The sequence below is a fragment of the Epinephelus fuscoguttatus genome, linkage group LG3, assembly GCF_011397635.1.
Source record: "Epinephelus fuscoguttatus linkage group LG3, E.fuscoguttatus.final_Chr_v1".
Classification (NCBI taxonomy): Eukaryota; Metazoa; Chordata; class Actinopteri; order Perciformes; family Serranidae; genus Epinephelus; species Epinephelus fuscoguttatus.
This window is the reverse complement of record NC_064754.1, coordinates 29,999,298-30,022,782: the sequence shown is the minus strand read 5'-3', so window position 1 is coordinate 30,022,782 and position 23,485 is coordinate 29,999,298. Positions and strand designations below refer to the sequence as shown.

Sequence of the window (23,485 nt, the reverse complement as noted above, 5' to 3'; positions counted from 1 at the left end):
CGCTACCTGGTGAGTGTTGTTGTCTTTGTCTTCCTTCTTCCTGTGTCCAGCTGGCGCATCTTGCTTGCGTATTTTCACCCACGGAGTTGTTGTATGTTGATTGGAGATGTATTTGCATTTACACTTGAGTTCGATGTGGTCACAATGCATCCCTGACCACCTTCAGAACTGGTTTTGGCAGATGGGATAACAATCTGTCCTCAATGTGTTTCGAGTGTATTTACACCTGTACTTTCATGGGGTCAAGAGCAATCCGATCACAAAAAACGCATGTTCATGCAAGGCGTAAATGGGGTATGTGATTGAGTGAAGCTCCGTCGGGGGTTGGGGGATTAAATGAGAGACAAGGACATGAGTTGATGCACCTTAAGTTACATGACAGTTATGACAGTTAGCCACTTTGTTAGCATGCAGGTCACATGTTAGCCATAACTAGCAAAGCTAAAAAAAAAAATACTTTGAAAGACGGCTAAGTTGTTACTACACTTCTCAGGTCATTTGTGAAGCTTGTTGTAGATTTGAGACATATCAGTTTCCTTTGGTGTCTGTCATTTTCAAAAATTTTGAAACTTTTCTAGAGGCTTGACACTTTTGACATCTTGCTAGTTTATCCATGAGCCTGTCACAGGTGATCAAACTGTCCCAGTTTCAGTAGAGCTGGACTGCTAGTGACAGACATTAGGTGAGAGCAAGTCGGAGTTCTTTACCTACATAAAATACAGTCTAAAACAGTCAAAATTTGTACTTAAATTCTGGATTGTCTGTTCAAAGACAAAGTTAACGTGATTACAAATTAGACCAGTGGTTCCCGACTGGTCCAGGCACACGGTCCAGATTCCTACTTAGTCATTAGTTCAAGGTGCACACTAGGGCTGGGCGATAAATCGATTTTATCGATTACTTCGAATTTGTAGTTTAGGCCGATTTGTTTTAATGAAAATCGAGTTTCTCTTTAAAATCTGCCATCGCCGCTCCCCCCCTCCACCCCCCACGCGCTTGACACACAAACAACATGGCAGTGAGTGGGGAAGAACTTGTTCTCAAGAAAGGGAACAAGTTCTTCAGCGCTTTTGTGTGCTCACCTGTGTCTGTGTGTGTGCGCATCAGGGCCGAACTCTGCTGTGTGTGACACAGAGAGCAGAGGAATTTAGACACGCACCGTGTAGGGACAGAAATGACATGCCGTTGTGTAAATAAGATAAATAAGTGTTGACAACGCCAAGCTGGCAGACCACCGAACCGTAGTAGACCTCTGAAGACCATTAGCTCCTTTAGCTTGTGTTAGCTCGTTGTGGCAACAACACATAAACAACGGGACTTCGTCTGCGTTAAATCAAGCTCAGCCTGTAACATAAGGCTATTTAGTTTGTTTAATAAAAGGACAAGGTATAGACCTGTTCTATAGGAAAGGTAACCTTAAATGACTTCTGTTGTGATCCAATATGATGGTAGGGGAAACACTGCCGTATGATAAGAAAGGGGTCCGGTGGAAAGCGATCACAGATGCAGTCGCCATGTATATTGCAAGAGATATGGTACCCATATATAGGCTACCATGGAAAAGTCAGGGTTTATTCACATGCTGAAAGTATTGGACTCCAGGTATGTGCTACCAGGCCGCAATTTTTTTTTTTTAAACTAGGAGGGGAAAAAAATCGATTTAAATCGTGAATCGGATTTTTTGTGAAAAAATCGGAGATTTTCTTTTTAGGCCATATCGCCCAGCCCTAGTGCACACAGTTTAAAATATTAAGTGTCATACTTGCGTTTGGCTGTGTCTCCAGCTAGTTTGCTGTCTCTGTCAAGTAGCTGCCTGTTAGTAGCTCACTCTACAGCAGGAACCGGCACTTCAAAATAAAAGCTCTGCTAGAAATCCAAAGTACTTAAAAATAAAGTGTGTTTTTACAAAGTTGATACGTTAGCAAGTCACTTGCGGTCATTTCAGAATAGATCCGCAACCTACTTTTGGACCGCAACCCACCAGGTGGGAACCACTGACAAAACAATCACTGCCAACTTTTTGTACCTGTCAGTTCTTGATACACATTTCATTCCTTACCAAATAAGTGTTGAGGTTTGATATCCAGCTCTATTCAAACTGATATTAGTATAAACTGGCCTGTCCAGGGGTTTTATCATATCTTTCTTTCTGCGGCACAGTCCAATAACAGAAAGCCTGATGCTTGTGTTGACAGGGGTGAACTGCAGACAAGGTGACTGTTATGAGAAATGAGAGGCAGCAGAAGGAGAGAGGGAGCTGAAGGCGTCTTTAATATCTAGGAATGCATTCAAACATCCCAGCTGCCTGTGCAAACAACTGGGACCTTCATATGTCAAATGAGTGTGTGAGTGCATAATGCCGGCCAATGAGCAATTGCCAAAGTTTTGACAAGGCCTGACAGTGTTTTGGACAGATGATGGTCCCACACGCAAACAATAACAATCTGTCCACATCTAACTCAGTTCAGTTTTATAGTCTGTTTCATAAGTTAACAGGAGTGTGAAATGTGTGTAGGTGAGTTTAAACTCCACCATCTTCATGTCTGTAGTTTGCCATGTCAGTCTATTCCAGTGACAGCACTGTTATTATAGAGCAGGTATCTGCTGTCATCACATGCTCATTACAACGGAAAGGAGGAGGCAGGCAGAGGAGAAAGGGATAAGATATGGAGCAGTAAAGGGGAAAGGGAGGGGAAAAAGAGGAGAGTAAAAATATGGTAGAGGTTAAAAAAGGGGGATATGGAAGAAGATAACCCTTCAATAAAAACAAGCTGATGGGCTGAAGCTGGTGTCTGTGTGTGTGTGTTGAACCGTTTCCATTCTCCCCACCCCGTCCCAACCCCTAGTACACTGGAGGAATTTGGCTTCCAGTTGCTCACACACACAGAAGGAAGAGCAGATGCGAGCCAAACCACTGCATACCAACTTGGGTCTGACCCTGGGTATCATGAGAAATCTCAGTCCCGCACAGGAACCAAACATCGCCTCGTTCTCCATCACATCTCTGATCATTGCCTCCACATATTTCAATTTCATTTCACTGTGTTGCTGTGCCTGAAGCCAGAGGCGCAAACCAAGCAAATGTTTGGGATCCTCACAAAAAAAAAATCGGGGGAAAGGGGCCCCCGATGGGCACTTATGTTGGCACATTTTCCAGTGATGATTATAAAGTCCCTCACACCTCCTATACAGGCACTAGACAGTGCTCCGCTGCTCATAAAGTGGGGCCTAAGTGAAGCAGAGAAGGAGTCAGGTGAAACCAAACTATGATGACAACCTTAACAAATGACATATTGATCAGTTTAAGTCATTCATCAGTCTTGTGCTACTTCCCATTAGAATATTTAAGGTAAGCATGCTTGTTATCCAGCTCTCTCCTTCTGGAAACATGATAAGACACTAAACCCACTGTATGCTAATACACTGTTATCTGATAAAGACATCAGGCAGGGTGAGCCAGTCTCATCAAGTGTGTGTGTTTCTAACCTTGAAGCTGATGAGCTCTTGTTTGGTGAATCCATTACTGTGGATGATCTTCATCTGTTTGACCAAAGTGCTTTTACCACTCTCCGCTGCACCTAGAGGGGGATGGTTATTGTTAGTAATGGTTTAACTGGATCTCTTTAAAGGGGAGACTCTACATGTGAATGAGGTAAAAGTTCAAACTAATAGATGTCACCATTAAACTTCCTTAGTTGATTACATTACAATCTATCTTACTTTATTTTATGTTTATTTTAATACCTCTGTATTATTGTTGATGAGTGGAAGTGTCGTTGCTTTTTATGAGCTACTGGACAGTTGAATTTCCCTTCTGGGATGAATAAAGTTCTATCCATCTAGGCATTAACCAATTAAATATGCACTGATTGCATTAATTGCCAAAACAGAAATCTGAACAAGGTTCAAATTCTTGTCGCATTTTGTTGACAAATTAGAGTCAAAGGTTTTTACTGAGGGGACTTTGGATATCTCTTTTTATCACTCTACTTTGAAAACACTGTCAACAGCCATGAAAAATCCATTTTTATAGGAATAAAATGTCACACACATCAGGCTATGGGTGATATATGAACAAACCCCTCTGTAAAAACATTCAGGATATAAATAGAAACAACACTGGAAAGTTCAGTGCTACTGAAGTGGAGATTTCTGACCCAGAGTACGAGAAAAAAACTAATTTTGAGAAAATGGCCGTTAAAGATATGTATTGTAAAATCCCACACATTCTTAAAACCAAAAATCAGACTCTACAGCTGACTAGGGTAAAAAATTAGCATATAGATATCACCACGAAACCTCCCCATTGATTACTTAAATTAAGAAAACTGTTTTTTGTATGACAAGTTTTCTTATATTCTTTGTTTAAAGGTGCAATTAAGGCATAATCCAACCCTATGTGCTTTTTACATACATTTCCAGAACACTAATTTGAACTTAAACACCTCAATGTGAATTTTGGATGTCTTCTGCCCACTAGTCTGAAAGAAGACATGTTAGGGATGCAAAATAGCCCACAAACTTATAATTAACCATTGCAGAAAAAGGCTTTGTTTCACCTGCAGTGTCTCCACTTAAAAAGTGGTACAGATAAATCATAATAACTTTTGCATTTTCACCTGCAAAGGTTTATCATTGAATTTGCAATGGTTTAAGTTTAATAGTGTCTCATATGGTGGATATGAGAGTCTGAGGCAACCTAAACTGATGGTAGATGCTTCCAGCCTGAGGACTCTGATTATTTTACAAAGCAAAATGACCAGTCATAATGTCATCCACTAAAAAATATCCAGCTCAGGATTCATGTGCAGTTGCAGGTTTTTTCAGCACTTCATATAGGGTACATGAGCACAGATATCTACCAGGTGAGTTTCAGGTGAGTTCAGGATGTGCAGTCTCACCTAGTAGGAGGATTTTAACCACATTCATCTCCCGCTTGGCGTACTCGTACAGGTCTCTGTCTATCTTGGCACTGTGGATCCTCGCCTTCTTCTCCTCCTCTGTAACTTCGGTACCGAGGCACAGTCCCATCCTGAGCACTCATCTCCTCCCCGGACCCCCGGCCTGAGAGGAAAACTAAAGTCCAGACTGGGAATCAACCCGAGTTAGTTTCTGTGAGCTGCATGCTCCGAGCTCTGCTGCTGCTCCGCAAACTCTGGAGAGAGGGAAAAAAAAGTTCAGGCCATGTTCGAAATATCCTTTAAACTCACAGGAGTTGTGGCTTACATCAGATTTTACGCATCGCTCCAGGTCTTCTTTTCCTTGTCAGTGGCGGATTTTAATGGGTGGTAACTTTTCTGTGCTCAGCCGTGCAAACACCGAGTTGTTATGTCACTGTGCGCCACTGCGGTTCAAAAATCTGCCCTACCGCCTTGGCACGGAGCCCAGATTATCCTAAAAGTGCCTCCTCCCACTGCAGCCTGCAGCACAGATGGAAAAGTTTTGGACTTCCCTCTGGAAGTGACGTGCCGAGACAAAACTGCTGACTGCGCAGTTTCACCTGCAGGCTGGGAGAACAGAGTGCGCTGCATCACTGGTGGCCTACCTACCTTCATGCTGCAGGGGCGGTGGTGCAAAGTGTATGTGTACCTGTAGTTAAGGGTTACTTTGATTACACACAGAAAACATATTCTTAATTTATGTAATAAAACATAATGCACTTTTATTGATAAGAGCCACTTCATTCCCACACAGGTGTTTTTAATTATTGTGGCTGATTTGACTGGCTCAGGTTACAGATGTGCAAAGTTACAGCATTTACTGTGTGTGATGTCACCAACAGCCTCATACTGAGAGTGATAACTCGGAGGATAGCAATCAAGCCAGTTCACACACACACACACACCCCATCCTGAGAAGAGGTTTCATCACCTGTGGTGCACTTGATGTTTGAGATAATTAACCAAAGAATGTTTATTTCCTCGGGATATTTAGGGGTCTGACGAGGTGAAAATATTTAACAAGAAACTAGAATTACCATCATCTGGTTAATAAGAAGAAGAAGAAGAAGAAGAAGAAGAAGAAGAAGAAGAAGAATGAATTTTATCTAGAATCTATCTAGACAAAAATCCTAATTATAAATATTAGGTAAAAAATCATCATCAGAGCACGATGTGTGTGTCTCCATTAAATCAGACCGAACATGGCAGCTTGAAAAGGTGTGTTTTCAGACGGGGTTTGAAGGTGGAAAGGGAGTAAATATTGCAAATGTCATGGGGGAGAGAGTTCCAGAGGCGGAGGGGCAGAGCGGCTGAAGGCTCTAGAGCCCATAGTGGTCAAGTGGGCAGATGGTGATGTGAGTTGGATTGCAGAGGAGGATGTTAGAGTACAGGAGGGTGTGTGGATATGGAGGAGTTCAGACAGGTAGGAAGGGGCTTGATTATGAAGGGCCTTAAAGGTGAGAAGCAGAATCTTGAAATCGATGTGATATTTAACAGGAAGCCAGTGTAGTGATCTATGGAGGAGGTTCTGGTAATGATACGGGCGGCTGAATTCTGTACCAGCTGGAGTTTATGAAGGCACTGGTTGTACGCCTCTGTGAAGCATTCAAGTTACAGTTTACATCCATGTCTATCCAGACTCACATGTAGCCATGACAGCAGACAATGCTTCAAATATGGATGCTGCTGCAAAGACGCTACAAATTCTAAAACATGGATGCATCACACATCTGGCAGCACAGGTAATCGTACAATCTGCAAAGTTTCAAGGTGAACACCCAAAATTAGGTTTAGCTTTTCTGTATATAAGTGTTTTGTATAACATTATGACATCAAAGTGAAGCTGACCTTTGACCTTTTGGACTTTAAATGTCAAAACTTTATTGTTTTATCCTGTTAGACATTTGTGCTGAACATTGTCATAACTAGTAGACAAATTGTTGAGTTATGGCCAAAAATGTGTTTCGTGAGGCCACAGTTCATTGTTGAGTCCAAGTGGACATTTGTGCCAAATTTGAGGTCGTTCCCTCCAGGAGTTCCTGAGATATCATGTTCACGAGATGATGGATGTGAGGTCACACTGACCTTGGCTTTTGACCTTTAACCACTTAAATCTTACCAGTTCTTCGTTGAGTTCAAGTGGATGTTTGTGCCAAATTTGAGGGCGTTCCCTTGAGGTGTTTTTGAGATATCACATTCATGAGAATGGAACAGTTGGATGGATGGGAAGACAACCTGAATACAAATTGCCTCATGCCGTGGCTGTCACTGGCAAGGAGGCACAAAAATACCCAAATTGGGTAAAAATAAAAACAAATAAACAAACAAAAAATGCATAAAAGGAACTCTCTGTAACAGATTTTTTTCTTTCTAAACCATTTTATCCTCCGTTGACCCTTTATCTCAGAACTCCCTCCAGTTTTGGAGCCACTACACTAAAGTAACGCTCACCAAAATATTTAAATGTCATTATGCCAGTCATTTATCTCTTAACTCCTGCAGCTGAACGCCCAAACACACAGTTGTTGCACTAAAAAAAGAAGCACACAAAAATTAAAAACACTATGAGCTATGTCCACCTCCTGCAGTGGTCGGCAGACAAGTCTCCTCTGAGCTCTGTGTAAAAATAAATGTTTGTCTTCATTTTTCTATTCACTAAAAAGCAGAGAGTGGTATAAAATCAAAAAATAATAACTGCTTGGGTCAAATTAATGAATAGAGGGAGATCCTGTATGTCAGTATCTGCACAAGGGCCTGCTGTATCCCTCAGCTGAGTGATAGGATCCTTCCTGCAGAAGCTCCTCCGGGCGCTCAGGCCGCAGGATTAAAGGCTCTTTGTGTCTGTAATGAGGTGACGGTTTGCAGTTTTTGTTCAAATCTGAGAGCAGCGTGAATGGGACGGGACCAGTCGGGTTTAGCAGTTTTCTGAGCGGCTGTGGCCCCATTTCACAAACTCAGTGAACCGCGACGATGTGCTGATTCAACAGAGATCGCTGTGGTCATGCTGCACACAAAGCTAACTACTGTAAAACAGACACTAGATGACACTCTGCATCATTATTACCAATTTATTTATTAAAAGGGAGATTTACACGTTGCAATATAGTGATTGAAAGGTTGTGAAAATTCCCGTCTAATATGTAGAAACTCATATATTCATCAGCCTGCTTCCAACCCACACACACGTTACAAACACACGCAGTCTCGCACCATTAATAATTTACCTCAGACTTATGCCCGATATAACGACAGGAAAAGCAACAATCAAACCTTCGACAATCTACAAATGTTTGCAGCAGTTTGACAGAGATACTGGGTCCCAATTTTTTTCTGTTAGCTTTCTAAAACACATTTCTTGAAAGTAGAATAAAGAGAGAAGGACGATGCTACAGACAGTTGTAGAGACACTCTGGTAGTTTAGACATTTGAATACAGTTCACAGCCCTTACTTAGTTATAGCTTTAGGAATGAGGCACGACATTACTGTCATTTACAGCGCACACAGTCACTCACTGACCTCACTCAACTCACTCACACTCACACACGCACACTCATACACATACACACACACACATACACACCCTCGGTGCAAAATCAGGTAGTTAAAATCCACAGTTAAAATTAAAAGCCTACTCCACAGATCATTCAACAGAGTATTAATGTTTTCTAAGGATGAGTAAAAACATAGTGACTTCTATAAATTAAATTAAATCTGTTTTCTCAGTGTGATAAAAAGTGACCACAGTCAACATTACTGATGACACCTCTAAGACAAGTGATGTTTAAAAACTAATACGGTTTAAAATCTAAAAACACAGCTGATTATTTCATTTACATTTTAAATTATGGCTTATTGCAAACTTAATATACCACTTCTACGCCTATACAGGAACACGCAGTGTGTGATTTCATGAAGAAAAACAACACATGAGAGACGACAATGTTAAAAAAGTTCTCTGTGGAGGACGACAGGTTTAAAGGGACTCTGCAGGTTAGATCGTAGTACGTGTTTGGATTCTTTGTGTTCTCGTCTAATCGCGTTAGGCTGGAGTAGTCCGTATAGATGAAGGCTGAGAGAAGTTAACAATGCAGTGTTCAAGTTACACTGCTTCACCCAATATTAAAAGCAGTATTCTGCACCCAGTGGACAGGTGGAGATTGACTGGCCCCTCTTGGGTCGATTCACACAGCCAGGTCCAGTTCAGGAAAACATGGACCGTCCGTCTGGGTCGGTTGAGTCCACCCTCTTAAGCTCAGTGTACCAGGATGAGAGGATCAGACAGAGAACCAGGTCGGAGGTGTCACTAGTGAGCGGCCTGGGCTGCACCTTCGGGCTGCTCCTGCTGCTCTCTCTTCTTCATCGCCTCGATCACTGCCATCTCCTTGGCCTCCTTCTTCTGGTTCCTGGCTTCAAACTGTAGCCTGGGAACACACAAGGTGACGTGAATAAACTTGAGATAAAAACATAAACACTGTAAAGAGCCAAAATAATCTCTACAGTGAGAATTAAAATGCAAATAAAGACGATAATGAAGTGTCTATCTGCGTTCTTTACTGGATTTTTCAAACGGAAACACCCACTCAGTTGTTAGCAACAAGCAGAGCATGGCATGTTCTTTGACAAAAACACAGTGGACATTGGTCCACAGACTTCGCTGTGAAGGAAGCACTCTTGACTTTCATGCTACTCTTTGGTACAGGGAGCTGTGGACGTGATGCAGCAGCACAGAGGAAGAGAAACTCTCCCGTAAGGGTCCAAAATAATATCTTCTTCTCTCTTCTGCTTGAGGTGGTGAATTTACAGTTCACAGATACTTAATAAGACACAGTCTATGCCTTTTGTTTGATATCTAGTGTCGGTAAAAAAAATCTTGTTGCACATTTCCCATCTGTCTTGGCACCATTAGCTTGTTTACTATATTACATCAATGCTGCTGTCATACTGAACATCCCGCTGAGCCCCGTTCAAACTTAAAATCTTCATATGGAAAACAAAACAAACAAAACGAAACAATTTGTTGAATATTTACATTAAACAGCCAAAGCTGATTCGACTGACATAATTCTGAATCGCGTACAGCCCTAATCTTTAGAAAGGCTTGGGAAGATAACGCTAAAAAATACATAATTCGACCAAAATTTGAAAGTTCAGATTTGAATACATCAGGAACACTAGTGGGAAGAAGAGGGGAAAAAAGGCCTGCCCTTTGAGTTCAGAAGAATGAGGAGGAACTGACCTGTTTGCAATGATCCTCTGGACAATGTCATCAGTAGTGAGATTGTTCCCACTATCGATCGTCCTGAATATCCCCCTCTTCTTGGGCTCCTGAGAGTAGAACACAAATGGTTATATCAAACTATTGCAAGGCTTCTGTCATCGTCCATGAATGATGAGGTCCACCCATTAACTAATTAGAGCAATATTAAAATCTAGAATGGAACATCTGATATATGTGTAACACACTCCCAAACAGCCCCCCACACCCTCTTCCTATCCATTTCCACTCTGTTTCCGTGTTCACGCAGAGGGTCTGCCACATTAAGTGCTGTCCCAAACCGACCAGTAGGGGGAGGAAGTGGGTTATGAAACCCTCCAACAGTGAGCCTGAACCGATGCCAACTTACTGCCCACGTGCAATGCAGACCTGTATTTGTCATGGAAGATTCTCCGACAAATAAAGGAATGCAAACTGTTCAAACTAAGACTGACATTTTTTATTGTCATACAGAAGTTGACATCTTAAATGCTACATTTCATTTAGGGGCAAATACACCCCTCTCTAGTCTTTATAAAATGGTAGTCATGTATATTTTTTAGTAAAGTGTAACAGGAACTTGCAAAAACGGAGCAGCTTATAAACACCAGAGTGAGAAACAAGAAGACGTTAACAAAAGTAACGGACAAGAAATGTCACCAATGAATCTCAGGAATAAGTTTTATTCCCTTTTATGTATTATTCATTTGTTTATTCATTTATTGATTAATCAAATAAAAGCGACACAAATATTTTTCTCCATGGTTACCAAATACAACGACAGCTCCTTTTTCCACCGCAGAGAGAGATAAAGGTTGGCCTTGTGTTTACAGCCTACAACTAGATGAAGGGTGCTTTATTCAGCTGTGAAGGGGACTACAAATGGAGTGACATTCTGAGACAGAGTGGGAGTGGGAGTGGGTAGGGTTGTGTTCTGGAAAGGCCTTCTATCTTGCCCCCCCCCAGAGGCCAATCAGGAAAGATTAGTAAAACCTGAATTGAGCAATAACGCACATCATTCCTAAATATTCTGTCAGATTTAAACCAACAATGTGACTCTTCTGATTAAGTCTCAGGCTACAACATAGGGAGTATCAGTGACCAGTTTTTGATGACATGTAGCTTATTGTAAATCAGACAAACAAGAGCATCTGCTAATAAAGATTTAACCTCAACTTAGTTTGTGGTGTATGTCTGCATTATTTCTCCTCTGCTTATTGCTTTGTGTGTTTGTGTAGGCCACAGATACAGAGCAATTACTCAGATAAGTGATATTCAGTATGTATGACAAGGTGTCCCAGCACAAGAAGACAATCGACCAGCGTGACCAGAGCTGTGCACTCAGAGCAGTAATCTTAAAGAATATTGGGGGTCCATTTCATATGCTTAAGAACACTTGCCTTATTGTGAATCAGACTCTCGAATCTAAATCATAAACACCTATATAATCAGCACAATTGCAGGTGTTGCTGCAGAGACAAAAGGAGCCTGTACTCACAGCGTAGGGGTCTGAAGCATCCTTGTCTGGAAACACCTCCGTCTTGCCGTGACACACCAGGTCAACCTGCATAGTTGTACAAACACATCTGGTTAAACCACACATCATGTGTAGAGATATAAATGACATTCTTCCAGCATGTAGGTTCGTCTGCATTACATTCACTGAAAAATACAGTCAGTGAAGAGCCCAACGCTGGCAGGCGGCCTGCTCTCCTCTGGTTCTCTAACCAGATCCTTATTATTTTGCACGTAAACTTTTGTCTACTGTCAGTTTTGCCAAATGAAACCTGTTAACTTTTTCATTCATTCACCTGAGGATTTTCAAACCGTGTAACATTTGAAGAAAAAAGGCTGTGGTAATGATTTGTCATCCACCTACAGGGTAATCTGACAGATCTTAATGTTCTGAAGCTGAAGGTACTTCTGCTGGTATTTCAACTGTCCACAGGAGGGCACCATACGACTCAGTATTAGTCCCTTTCTGAGATTTACAATGTACATAAATTATTATAGGAAGAACCTTTCAAATGCAGGAACCACACAGTGATGTATTGTCCTCCTGGTCTACAAAGTCAAAAGATTTTTAGTAATGATTAATTTGTATTTAATCCCATTCTGCCAAAACTCTGATCTGAAACTAGTTTTAAATCCCACTTAGTTTTAAAACTTCAGCCATGTATTTGTCTAAATCCGAGACAAGTAACTTCTGAAATTTTGACGACCCCCTATTAAAATACGGTCCTTCTTTAAATGCTTTGAGTTCATACTGGATGACAGTTTATTTAAATTGGGTTTTAACTTTAGAACAAGTCCTGTTTTACTTTTTTTTTTTTGGTAAGAAAAAGATGTTAACGTAGCTGAACTCTTTTGCTGATATAATATTTTGAGGATGAACTACTCTGGTTTACTGATATATTGTCCTGTGCTTACAACTGCCTTAAAACTAAGTAATTTAACTGTACTGTAATTTACATGCCTTCTCCTTCATTTATAAGGGTATCTCCCAGAAGCTTCCATCATATCTTTTATCAAATTTACACACACTACTGACGTCAAAGTACAGCCTGCACCCTTTGTAGAAGAGCTCTTATGTGGGAAACTACATCTGCTTGGCATAAACTACAAAAAAGTATAAAATACAGACACTTGTCACCTTACATGTAAATAAAGCGACGTACAATTAAGGCACTGAAATGGGATGGTAATAATGTTTTAATACCGGTAATTAGGTCTAGTTTATGTAAAATAATTAAGCTGATATTTGGGCCAAGAGTTTTTAAAATTAAGGTGCCCTCCTGGTGAAATAAAGGTCAAATAAACAATATAAAAAACTGCATTATCAGAAAGTAATTCAAAGGAAACTCACCTTGAAATGATCCAGCAGGTCTTTGCCCACTGCGTAGGGAGCACCAATCACCACCTCTGACACATACTATAGATAAACAGGCAAGAAGAGAGGTTCATAGTGAGAAGTTTATTTTTCTAAGGATTAAACTTTTCATGCCAGTGCCTCCCAGTTTGTGCATTCCTGTTAAAATGTTAAAGATTAACTGCAAAGCATCTTTTGGATGGGACACAGCTCAAGGGTGAAAGTGTTTTTACTGTTCATTGCCTTCATTTTGGAAAATTGTATAACTGTATATTTCCATCATCGGGCATTAAGTAAAAACTGATGGTGGCTTTAGGATTGTGTAACATGTTCATTTTGTGTAATGTTCTCATAACAAACACACACAGTGCAGATGGGCTTCAGAGATGCATTGTTCTGGACTGACAGCTGACCAGCAGGAATGGAGGGAACAGAGCCAAGTTCAGCATGCTGCAAATGTGGCTTTCCAGAGCAGAAATACATCCCACTGTGCTGTACATTTAGAGAGGACTCTGTGTGTGTGTGCGTGTGTGTGTGTGTGCGCGTGTGTGTGTGTGTGTGTGTGCGTGCGTGCGTGCGTGTGTGCGTGCGTGTACTTACCCGACAGGCCAGGACACTCAGTGTCCTCTCGTGGATGTTCATGATCGGATAGTTCTTCCCCTTGTACCGATTCACTTCCTGAAGAGAATGAAGACAACATTTAATACTTTTACATTTTTACCTTTTAGATAATTTAGCCAACTCACTTTAATCAAACGGCCAGGACTTAACTTGTTCCAAATGTTTCTATAGCTTCTTTGCACATGACATTATACATCAAACGTGCACTGTCCAACTGGAGGACAGGCAATCAGAGGCAAAGATTAACTCCACTGCACAAAAAAATAAGATTTCTGCTGCTTACAGGATATAAAGGGAAGAACTTAAGGGGGAAAAAAAAGGTCACTGAGAATCTTTTTGCACATGAATTTTGCGCATCATAGTGGTCATGTGATTGCAAAAAAGCTATTGAAGACTGCTAACGCAGCAGGGGGGGGTTAATGCTCTGTTAAGATGTGTGTGTGAGTGCATGTCTGTGCTTGGTGTACCTGGTCAAAGTGAAGACCCACGATGACATAGGGCTTCTCCGCCTGCTTATAGACCATCTCTAAGAAGTCAACATGGCCGATGTCTGTGAGAAGCTTATGGTCAAGGCAACAACAAAAACAACATGCAACACGAAATGATTTCTACCAGTGCTCATGTTATTTCTGCATGATGAGGATACGGAAGAGGTCAAACGCCCCGGCCACATAGATGATGGTGTCTCCGGGCTGAGGCTCTGTTCCTGAGGCAAACTGGATGATCTTCTGGGACGTCTGGAGGAACTGCGACACTCCTGTCCACGGACTGTGGCCTTTAGGACCCTGGACACAACAAAAGCATTTCAGTGGGAAAATCTAATAAACAGTTGGTGGTGTCTCACTTGAGGTAAGATATTCCATCGCTAACATATATTCTTTATAATGCTGAGTCATTTATGTGATGAGGTCTGACTGAAATTAAACCCATGCTACTCACTTTTCCAAAGTTGTCTGTGTGCTGCTGGTAATCTGGGTTATCCTGTGGCAATAATTAGAAGAAAAGATGAGACCAAAAACCAAAGCAAACATTGCACATACACATGCAGACACTAAAAGGGGATTTATAGTCGTTGCCACCAAAGCTGACATGCACCCTGTTTATAAATATAACCACACATCAGGACTAGCACGAGATAGACCACCACTACTCTATATTAAGAATAATGACAGAATGTAGAAACAATCACTGTGGGGAATGTAATCCAAGAACAATACAGCCTGGTCAATTCGATACATGAGTCTGCAGAGGTGCTATCAGTGGGTGAAATCCAACGCTGGACATTAACTAACAACCTACTGCTGTAAAGCCTTTGTGCTTAGTTAAATGCAGCTTAACTCACCATGTTACTGTGATGGGCTTTGGTCATGAGCAGCATTCTTCCCACTAGGTCAGTGGTCGAGACGCCCTGTGTGCGCTTACATTCCCGGTAACGGCCTTCACGCTTCACCTCTGCATATGTGTCCTTACCATCCACCGTCAGCGTGATGTCATCTGGTAAACACAAACAATGATATTAGTCCATCATCACATCTAAAGGCTTGTTCACATCATGGGAAGCTGGATGTGAAGAGCAGCGCTCAGCTGGCTCACCTCCATGCACACAGAAGTCACAGTTGTACTTGTCCAGAGTCTCCAGGGTGGTGACATAAGGCGCTCCCTCTACGATCTCATCCACCCACTTGATGGCGCGTACCATCTTGTAGCGTTCTTCCTGAGTGAAGACTGGAGGACCCTTGTGCTTGGAAATCTCAGCTTTGAGAGAGGATGGGAGGTAATGTGCTGTTAATGACTGGCACATCAACTACATCTGTATTGACCCTGAATTCCTGCTTTGCTACAATGCAAACACTCCACACTCCTGAAAACCCAATTTTTAAGTAAATCATTGACAAGACTGTTTTAACACTCTCTTGGTCGTTAACAACTGTTTTGATGTTTTCCCGTCAGGATTTCGATCACACCACAACACAGAAGCTGCTGTTGATATGGTCTTGAATGATACCCACTTAAATACGGTCAGTGGAAAAGTTTCAGTCTCGGTATTATTAGATCTCAATGCTGCAGCCGGCACAGTCAACCACAACGTATAACTAGATCTGCTGCTCCATTAAGAGGCGAGCAGGCCTCTCATATCATCTGGGACGGATCTGCATACCGCTTACTTACTCAGTTCTTTTAAACGAGGGCTTAACACTTCTCTGTTTGCCAATGTATTTGATTTAGTTAAACGTAGGGCTATTTATTCATATGTTGCACTGCACTATAGCTGCACTGTATTTTTTCTTCTCTTTTTCTTGTCTTTAGTGCTTTTTTGTCTTTCGTTAAGTACTCTGAATTGCATTGTTGTTGAATCTCGCCTTACTTTATGCATTACAGCAGTGAAGCAGGGCTCTGTTTTCTTGTCCTTTAACTTTCTGTCTACACTAGGAGTGTGAGTGCGTGTGCGTCACGTTACGTAGATTGGCATACTTTGTAATAACCTTGCACTTGACTTTTAGTAAATATCTGATCAGTGTTATAATACCAGTATAAGGCAGAGCATGACGGACTGCCAGAGCTGATTAGATTACTTCTCCTGCACAGCATCCCCATCACCTGGTCATGTTACTCATTCCTCCCCCTGAACATATTCATTCAGCTTTATTATTTCATGTCTTTTGCTACCGTGTTTCAACTTGGCAAAAAGTAAAGTGTCAAACCTTGATTTAAAATCAGTTTACTTCAAGCTAAGTAAACAGATCCTCAAGACTACTGTCATACAAACATTTGCAGCTCGCATCCATGTTTGTATTATAAAGGTGACATTAGCAAAGTAAACATTTACATCTGACTGCTGCTCAGCCTCTAAAAAGTAACCAGAGGTCTCATACTATCTGAGAAGCTTACAAGTAATACTGGAAAATGATCTCACAATTCTGAAGCAGGTTAGCTCAGACTGCAGTAACCGAGGAGGACTGTGGACTTGTGGCACCAAGCTGTGTTGGTTCTGGTTTTCAATCAGTGAAATTACAGTTGATTACAAACAGGTTTCACATAGATATCCATATCTGAATGTGTGTAGGTGTCTTACCATCTGTATGCACTCCGACTATGAGGTAATCTCCCATGGCTTTGGCCTGACGCAGCTGGTTGGAGTGACCATAGTGCACCATATCATAACTGTGGACACAGAAAGAAGAGACAGCACCGTCACTGACAAGGAAAAGTGATAGATATTGTAAGTGCTTGAACAAAACATTACAGAGGACAAAACCGATACAAACAAACAAACACACACACAACGATAAGGGATGTGGCTTTGACAATAAGTGCGCAGCAGCTACAGCTTTATTACCACTCCATTGTCTTTTAAATGTCTTCCAAAGCTGCCCTTGCAGAATAGCTTTGACTGGCCTTTGACGTCCTCCTTTGCTGTTTAACATTATCTTATCTTTGACCCCTTTTTCAAGGTGACCTTGAACAGTAAAGCACAGTGTGTGGCCTCTGCCGTGAAAGCCTGCTCTCTAAATCAAGCAGATGACATACCAAAACACACACTGACACACATTTTAACACGGTGAGTGAAAATGATAAAGGTTAGTGGGAGAAAGGTAATGGTCAGAGGTAATGTGTGTACAATGTGCCAGTGTTTATTTATATTCTGCCATTACCTAACTTCTGCAGCCCATGTTTTGTACTGGCTTGCCTTTTTAAAAAAAGGTTGTGTTATTTCTACTCCATTATTGCAACATGTTTAAAGTCTAAGCTCACTATATACACAAGAAAAAAAGAGAGTGATCCTAGAAAACCAATATGTTGCTCAGTTACAGTAAGGTTTGTCAGCTTTTGATTAAAATGTGCCTTTGTTCAGCACCCTGCAGCTTCACATTCCTACAGTTTCCAAACACTCATTTCTTAGGACCGTCCAGTTCACCAGCAGACTGAGCAGCTCAATGAGGTGGTTACAGGCCCAGGCTACTTAGAAAATTGTTTTAAATAATTTATTAGCAAGGGTGGGTTCATATTACACGTTTCCATTTGTGCTAATTACAACTATCTGAAATAACAGTTTACCAATATGATTGACTTTAGGGTGGCCAATAACTTCTGTTGATCCTCATTTAATAAATAAATAAATAATATACAAGTTTTTTAGGGAAAGAAAATATTATGTACCCAGCCACGATCCCTGCCCTCATTTTCCCAGTCGATGCAGGGATTCAAACTAGTCACATTAATTTACAATTCCATTTCTCTGACCCTCAGACTTTTTTGTTAACACTTATATGTTTGTAGGTTATTTCGAACACATCGTACAGCTTTAACAAAATACCTCATCTGTGACTGTACTTCTTCTGTACTACTTGTGGGCACACCTCTCCCTTATAATGACATTACCACAAGCTGTTAGTCTGTGTTCCCTTAACAATAATCCCCCGACTTCCTTCACATCACCTGCTCAGGATCAGTTAAGACACTGCACTCCCAGCTGTAAATATATCTTCCTCAGAGTAATGTACGTATATGCAGGAATGGGTTGGCTCTTTCACAACTTTGCATTCTTGAGATACAACAAGTATATACACTAAGGGGATGCCTCATTTTTACAAGTGTACTGTGACTTTTAAGACGTTTTAAAGCTGCTGAAAAACTAAATTATCTTTAAATTTAATTCAATAGAGTCAGAGAAAGCTACCAAAATGTCTTTTAAAATGTACACAAATTCATGCATACTGCATATTTGTAAAATGAGTTAATTGATCAATCAAACAATCAATAGATGATGCCTTTTGTAAATACCATCAGCATTCTTGTAAGTGAAAGCAGTAATTGTTGGTTTGATGTGATGCATCACACAGTCTACTTCCTCTTGGCTCAAGTAACATCAACTATTTTTTTCAAGATAAATATTTTGCAGATGTCCTGACTATGCGTAATGGACCACTGCAGTTCCCCTGTATCTGCTACAGACTGTTGAGTAGTTATTTGGGTTTTTGATACTTACACTAAACCCCTGCAAAATAAACAGTCTGCTCCTCTTTCTCTCACTTGTATACTATATGCCCCCTTCATGCCCCCCTAAAAACAGGGAAACACTGCTTACCACACCAACATGCCGCTTTTACATAACACTGAACGATATGTTCACTATGCTAGTTATTTATAACCACCACATGAGATGGGCCATGTCAGACTAGCCATCAGCACTTCCTTGTCCAGCGAGTGAGTCCAGGAGACAATTTATGCATTGCACATTCAGAGTAGGTTATACTCATGAGTTGGCTCCGAGTGTCACAACCAACTTTCAGATGTTTGTGTCAGTGACAGACACACAGATAGTAAATAAATGCCCTTAAGTGACGTAATTACCCACTTCATTTGAGTACCCATTTCAAGTGGTCCAACTACCCAAACCATCAGACATCAAACCATCAACGCTGCCAAAACTTTTACCTTAGACAACCTTGAAGACAGGATTCGAGGCTTTAAAAGCAGAATTAACCATATGAGACATCAGAGTGAGGGTTGGGTCTGCAAACAGCCGCGAAATTTGGGCGTGTCAGGCATTTTCCCAAGAAATGCACTCAGAGTGAGCTGCAGGAAATTTGGGTGTGTTTAAAACTACTTAAAACTACTTATTTGCCTACAACTTCTGTGTGTAGGCAAATAAGGCTTTATAGGTTTTCATTTTTAGGTCCTTTATGACCTTTAATAAACATAATGTCAGTTCTGTTTGGGCATAGTTTCATACAGACACATTTCAAAACATCATTCATAACCTCAGCTTTACTGTGAGACTATGACACTGTGGACTCAGAGGACCTTGTCCCTGATTACCCCATGCCATTGTACCATAAAACTGATGATAAATACCGTTATAACGTTATATGACTGCAGCCGGTGTACTAAGAAAACATTTTGCAATTGATTTATTAATGGCTAAATTTAGGTTGGGCTGCTATCCATTGCTTAAAAAAATAAGAAAATAATAACAACTAGGTCATTTTGAGAGCAACGTTAGCTGTAACTAACATGGTAGTTACAGTAACGTTAAGTTACTTAGGTATGACGAAACAGTTAAACTCCTGTTGCTACCTGTTAACTGCTAATGTAAGTAACGTTAGCCGGCTAGCATTAGCATGCTAGCCCACCTTTCCTCCATACGTGTTGCATATGGACCGCGTTCAAGACAACTAACTGTGGGAAACAGTTTAATAAACCAGCACTGACAGTAACAGGAGGAGCACATAAAACTCACCAGCCGTCACACCACAACCGGACGACCCGCTTCCTTTTCTCCGGGCTACACACTGAACCACCCGGCTTTCTGCAACCGTCGTCATCCCGCTGGTCGTCGGTGGCGTGGTGACCGTTTTTGATCATTTCGACAGGTTCCGGCGAATCACTTGGTGGAAGGACAAATAAAACAAGAGGTAGGCGAAGTTTAAAAGTATTTGACCCCGGTTTCACTCATAGATTATGTAGAAAAGGACGTCCTCTTCTCCGTCTCAGGTTCTTCAGAGCACACTGTGACACTAGCCGGCCAACGCCTCCAGCGCTACGTCATATCGAACGAATCCTCTCACGCTGACGTACGCATTACATAATCACTCCTGTCACGTGATCAGGTCCAGCAGCTAAGTACATTTACTCAGCTCTACAATTAGTAACTTGTGGATTGTCCCTGTTTTCTGAGAAATATTGTTCACTATACTTCACTTCAATTATGTGACAGTGTTTTTGCATATCAGGAGTGTTTTAAAAGATAAATGAAACTGTTATAAATGAAGCAGATATAAAAAGCTGACTCTCACAGGGACCATTGTGCTGCATAAATACTTTCAAGTGCATTTTGGTGATACTTCATATAATTTTTTTAACTAGTTTTCTTTTATGAAATTTTTTCTGTTTGGAATCTTGAGTGCAACCCTTTACCTACTATTTGAGTATTTTACATTGTGGTATTGCTACTTTTTACTTACTATACTCACAAGTTAATTATTTTTAGTCATACTGTTGTATATAATTGATCTTCTTTCTTTACTCCTGCAAATTTGATATTTTTTATTTTTTTTCCCTGTATATTTCTCTTGTATATTTTAAGTTGTAGTACTACTTATTTTTGTATATATTTCAGATTTCTGTTCTCATATATTTTATCTATCTATCTATCTATCTATCTATCTATCTTAGGAAATGAGTTCCAGCAGAGCAAGTCCAATAACATAACAGAAGTTCATTCCTAAACACACAGACGTTTGTGGGAACGGAGTGTGACTCTCTGATGGTGGTGTCAGAGAGGAGGGTGCTGTCTAAGCTACGAACTATCTTAGACAATGTCTCACACCCACTCCACCATGTGCTGGTCAGGCACAAGAGTACTCTCAGTGGGATACTCATACCACCTAAATGTACCACTGAGCGCCACAGGAAATCATTCCTGCCTGTGGCCATCAAACTGTTTAGGTTACAATATATATATATATAAATACTCTTGTTAAATTTCTTATGTTTTCACTTATCTTTCCACTCTTGCAAGGAGCACCTGTAACGCAAATAATTTCCCCTCAGGGATCAATAAAGCATTTCTGATTCTGATTCTGATTCTGATTCAGACACAGCTATTAAAAGCAGGGGTGTCAAACATTTGGCCCAGGGGCCAGAACCAGCCTGCCAAAGGGTCCAATCTGGCCCACTGAAAGACTGACCTTGCACACCTACAATGATGCATTTGTGAAGGCTGAGAGGTGCCAGGTTTCAGGACCAAGTGACACTGAGCGGCTTTCTTCATGTAAAATGCTGCTTCAGAGGCTTTCCGACCCCGACCAGAGTACAGTTGTTTTCTTTCACTTTAGTTTGGTGTGATAATGGCAGGATTACTATACAAGAGTGGAAATGTATAGAAAAATGCACATGTAATGGCAGTGAGTGGTCAACTGACTGAATGTGGAAACACTGAGAAATATTGTTGAAATTGCTTTTATTCCTCTGAAGACATCATCACAGGCTGTTTGTCACCTGATCTTACTATATAATGACGAAAACTCTCTCTGTGTCCGTTTGTGTGTCTGTTCCACGTTTTTCTCCCCACTGACTTGGTCAATCCATGTGAAATTTGGCACAGTGGTAGAGGGTCATGGGAGGATGTGAATGAAGCAATATTACATCAATTGGCCAAAGGGGGGCGCTATAGCAACTGATTGAAATTGCAAACTTTGAATGGACATATCTCATGCCCCATATGTTGTACAGACATGAAACTTTGCACAGAGATGCCTCTCCTCATGAGGAACAAATTTGCCACAAGAACCCATAACTTCTGGTTATATAGATTTTCTGCCATTTTGAATTTTTTGAAAAACACTTCAAATCGATCTCTTCCTAGGAAGTTTGACCGATCCAGGGCCGGTGTAAGTACCGAATGTGGCCAGGCTGCCAGATTTGTCCGGGGTCCTGCACTAACTGATGATGTCACCCATTATGATTAGCTTTATGGCAGTCACAAATCCTGATTGGTTGTAGCCATGGTTATGGCTGGAGGTTTGAGGAAATAGTTGTAACGTTAGAGAGTTCGAGGAGAGAAATAAAAATAATTCGGATTAGCCTTCTTTTAAGTTAGCATGAAGCTAACGGCTAGTGGCTAATAATAAAATGGCTAAAAAGAAGAGAACTGCATAAGAAACATAAGAAATTACTGTTAGATCGGCTCAGGGTTGGAGGGCGTCTCGCCAATCAATGAACAATGTATATGGTGTATACTATATTTAGAGTATTTTTACTGCTCTATAATAGAATACAATACTTCATTTGCCATGTCAACACAAGGTTGATTGGAATTTGTCTTAGTGTAGTCAGGTTAAAAAGGCATATTACACACAGGAACACATAGTACTGTACATGAAAGACAGATACATGGACTCACATTTAAAACACATAAACTTACATTTAAAACACACAAACTCACATTTAAAAACACATAAATACAAGATGAGCAGACCTTGTGCTATTGCAACTTCCTTAAAAGTGTCTTAGTGCATTATAGTCCTTCAAGTACAGATCAGATAAAGTGTTTTACATACAGTACAGTTTAAAGTGCATTTAGTTCAGTATTATTGTGCTACAGGGTGATCGGGCATTGAGGTGTTTAATGGCCACAGGGTATGGGCCATTACATAAGCGGGATGTTCTCCCACCTAGACTTTTAAATTTTTTCCCAGAAGGAAGAAGCTGGAAAAGGGATTTTGCAGGGTGGGAGGGGTCAGCTAGCAATTTCTGCACCCTGTGGCTCATTCGTAGATGGAGGCCACAGAAGGAATCTCACATCCAATGATTTTTGATGCAGTTTTTGCCACCCTTTCCAGCTGCTTCCTCTCTGAGGCAGTACAATTGCTGTACCAGACCGCGATGGAGGAGACTAGAACACTCTCCACCACGGCATGGTAAAATTGGAGCATTGCCTCCCTTCCTACAACAAACTTCATGAGCTGGTGCAGAAAGTGAAGTCTTTGGTGGGCTTTGCTTATAAGTAGGCTGGTGTTGACTTCCCACTTTAGAGTGTGGCATATGGTGGTGCCAAGAAATTTAAAACTAGAGACTCTCTCAACTATCTGGTCATTAATGACCAAACGAAGGTGGGCTGCCCCTCCCTTTCTAAAATCAACTAATTTCTTTTGTCTTAGCAACATTTAAAACCACCAACCACCTCAGCTCTGTAGTCTGATTCATTGTTATTACTAATGAGCCCTACAACAGCTGTGTTATCTGCATACAAACAATCAGTAGCCAAAATAACCAGAGCAGCACCATGTCGCCATTCT

The 23,485-nt window shown here is 41.0% G+C and overlaps 2 protein-coding genes across 3 annotated transcripts in view; both read right to left on the bottom strand.

Moving 5' to 3' along the window:
* Window positions 1-5,381, bottom strand: part of gnav1 (guanine nucleotide binding protein (G protein) alpha v1) — a 41,723-nt gene extending 36,342 nt beyond the window's left edge. The window contains exons 1-3 of one of the 2 annotated variants that reach the window (XM_049569059.1): window positions 5,227-5,381; window positions 4,902-5,155; window positions 3,487-3,578 (exon numbers count right to left, since the gene is read on the bottom strand). In XM_049569059.1, the coding sequence (XP_049425016.1) occupies window positions 3,487-3,578; window positions 4,902-5,031 (222 nt within the window). In that variant the 5' untranslated portion in view covers window positions 5,032-5,155; window positions 5,227-5,381. Of the gene's footprint in view, window positions 1-3,486; window positions 3,579-4,901 lie in introns of both variants that reach the window. The other variant, XM_049569051.1, reaches the window with a different exon arrangement.
* Window positions 5,382-7,994: 2,613 nt separating this feature from the next.
* On the bottom strand, window positions 7,995-20,238 carry pcyt2 (phosphate cytidylyltransferase 2, ethanolamine). The gene is made up of 12 exons (XM_049571895.1): window positions 19,927-20,238; window positions 16,759-16,847; window positions 15,279-15,440; window positions 15,028-15,179; window positions 14,625-14,666; window positions 14,332-14,470; window positions 14,153-14,235; window positions 13,665-13,742; window positions 13,062-13,127; window positions 11,694-11,759; window positions 10,178-10,266; window positions 7,995-9,362 (listed from the first exon to the last, which is right to left on the bottom strand). Exons 1-12 carry the CDS (start codon window positions 20,049-20,051, stop codon window positions 9,245-9,247), a joined length of 1,209 nt encoding a protein of 402 aa, XP_049427852.1. The 5' UTR covers window positions 20,052-20,238; the 3' UTR covers window positions 7,995-9,244.
* Window positions 20,239-23,485: the final 3,247 nt, after the last annotated feature.

What these genes read in the sequence shown, in the direction of transcription:
- pcyt2 (XM_049571895.1), bottom strand. Translation starts at nt 20,051, where the DNA reads ATGATCAAAAACGGTCACCACGCCACCGACGACCAGCGGGATGACGAC. An exon ending in CGGGGCGTTTGACCTCTTCC is followed by an intron (nt 14,236 to 14,331) that starts GTATCCTCATCA and finishes AGCTTCTCACAG; the next exon opens with ACATCGGCCATGTTGACTTC. An exon ending in CAGAGGATCATTGCAAACAG is followed by an intron (nt 9,363 to 10,177) that starts GTCAGTTCCTCC and finishes GTGTGTTCCCAG; the next exon opens with GCTACAGTTTGAAGCCAGGA.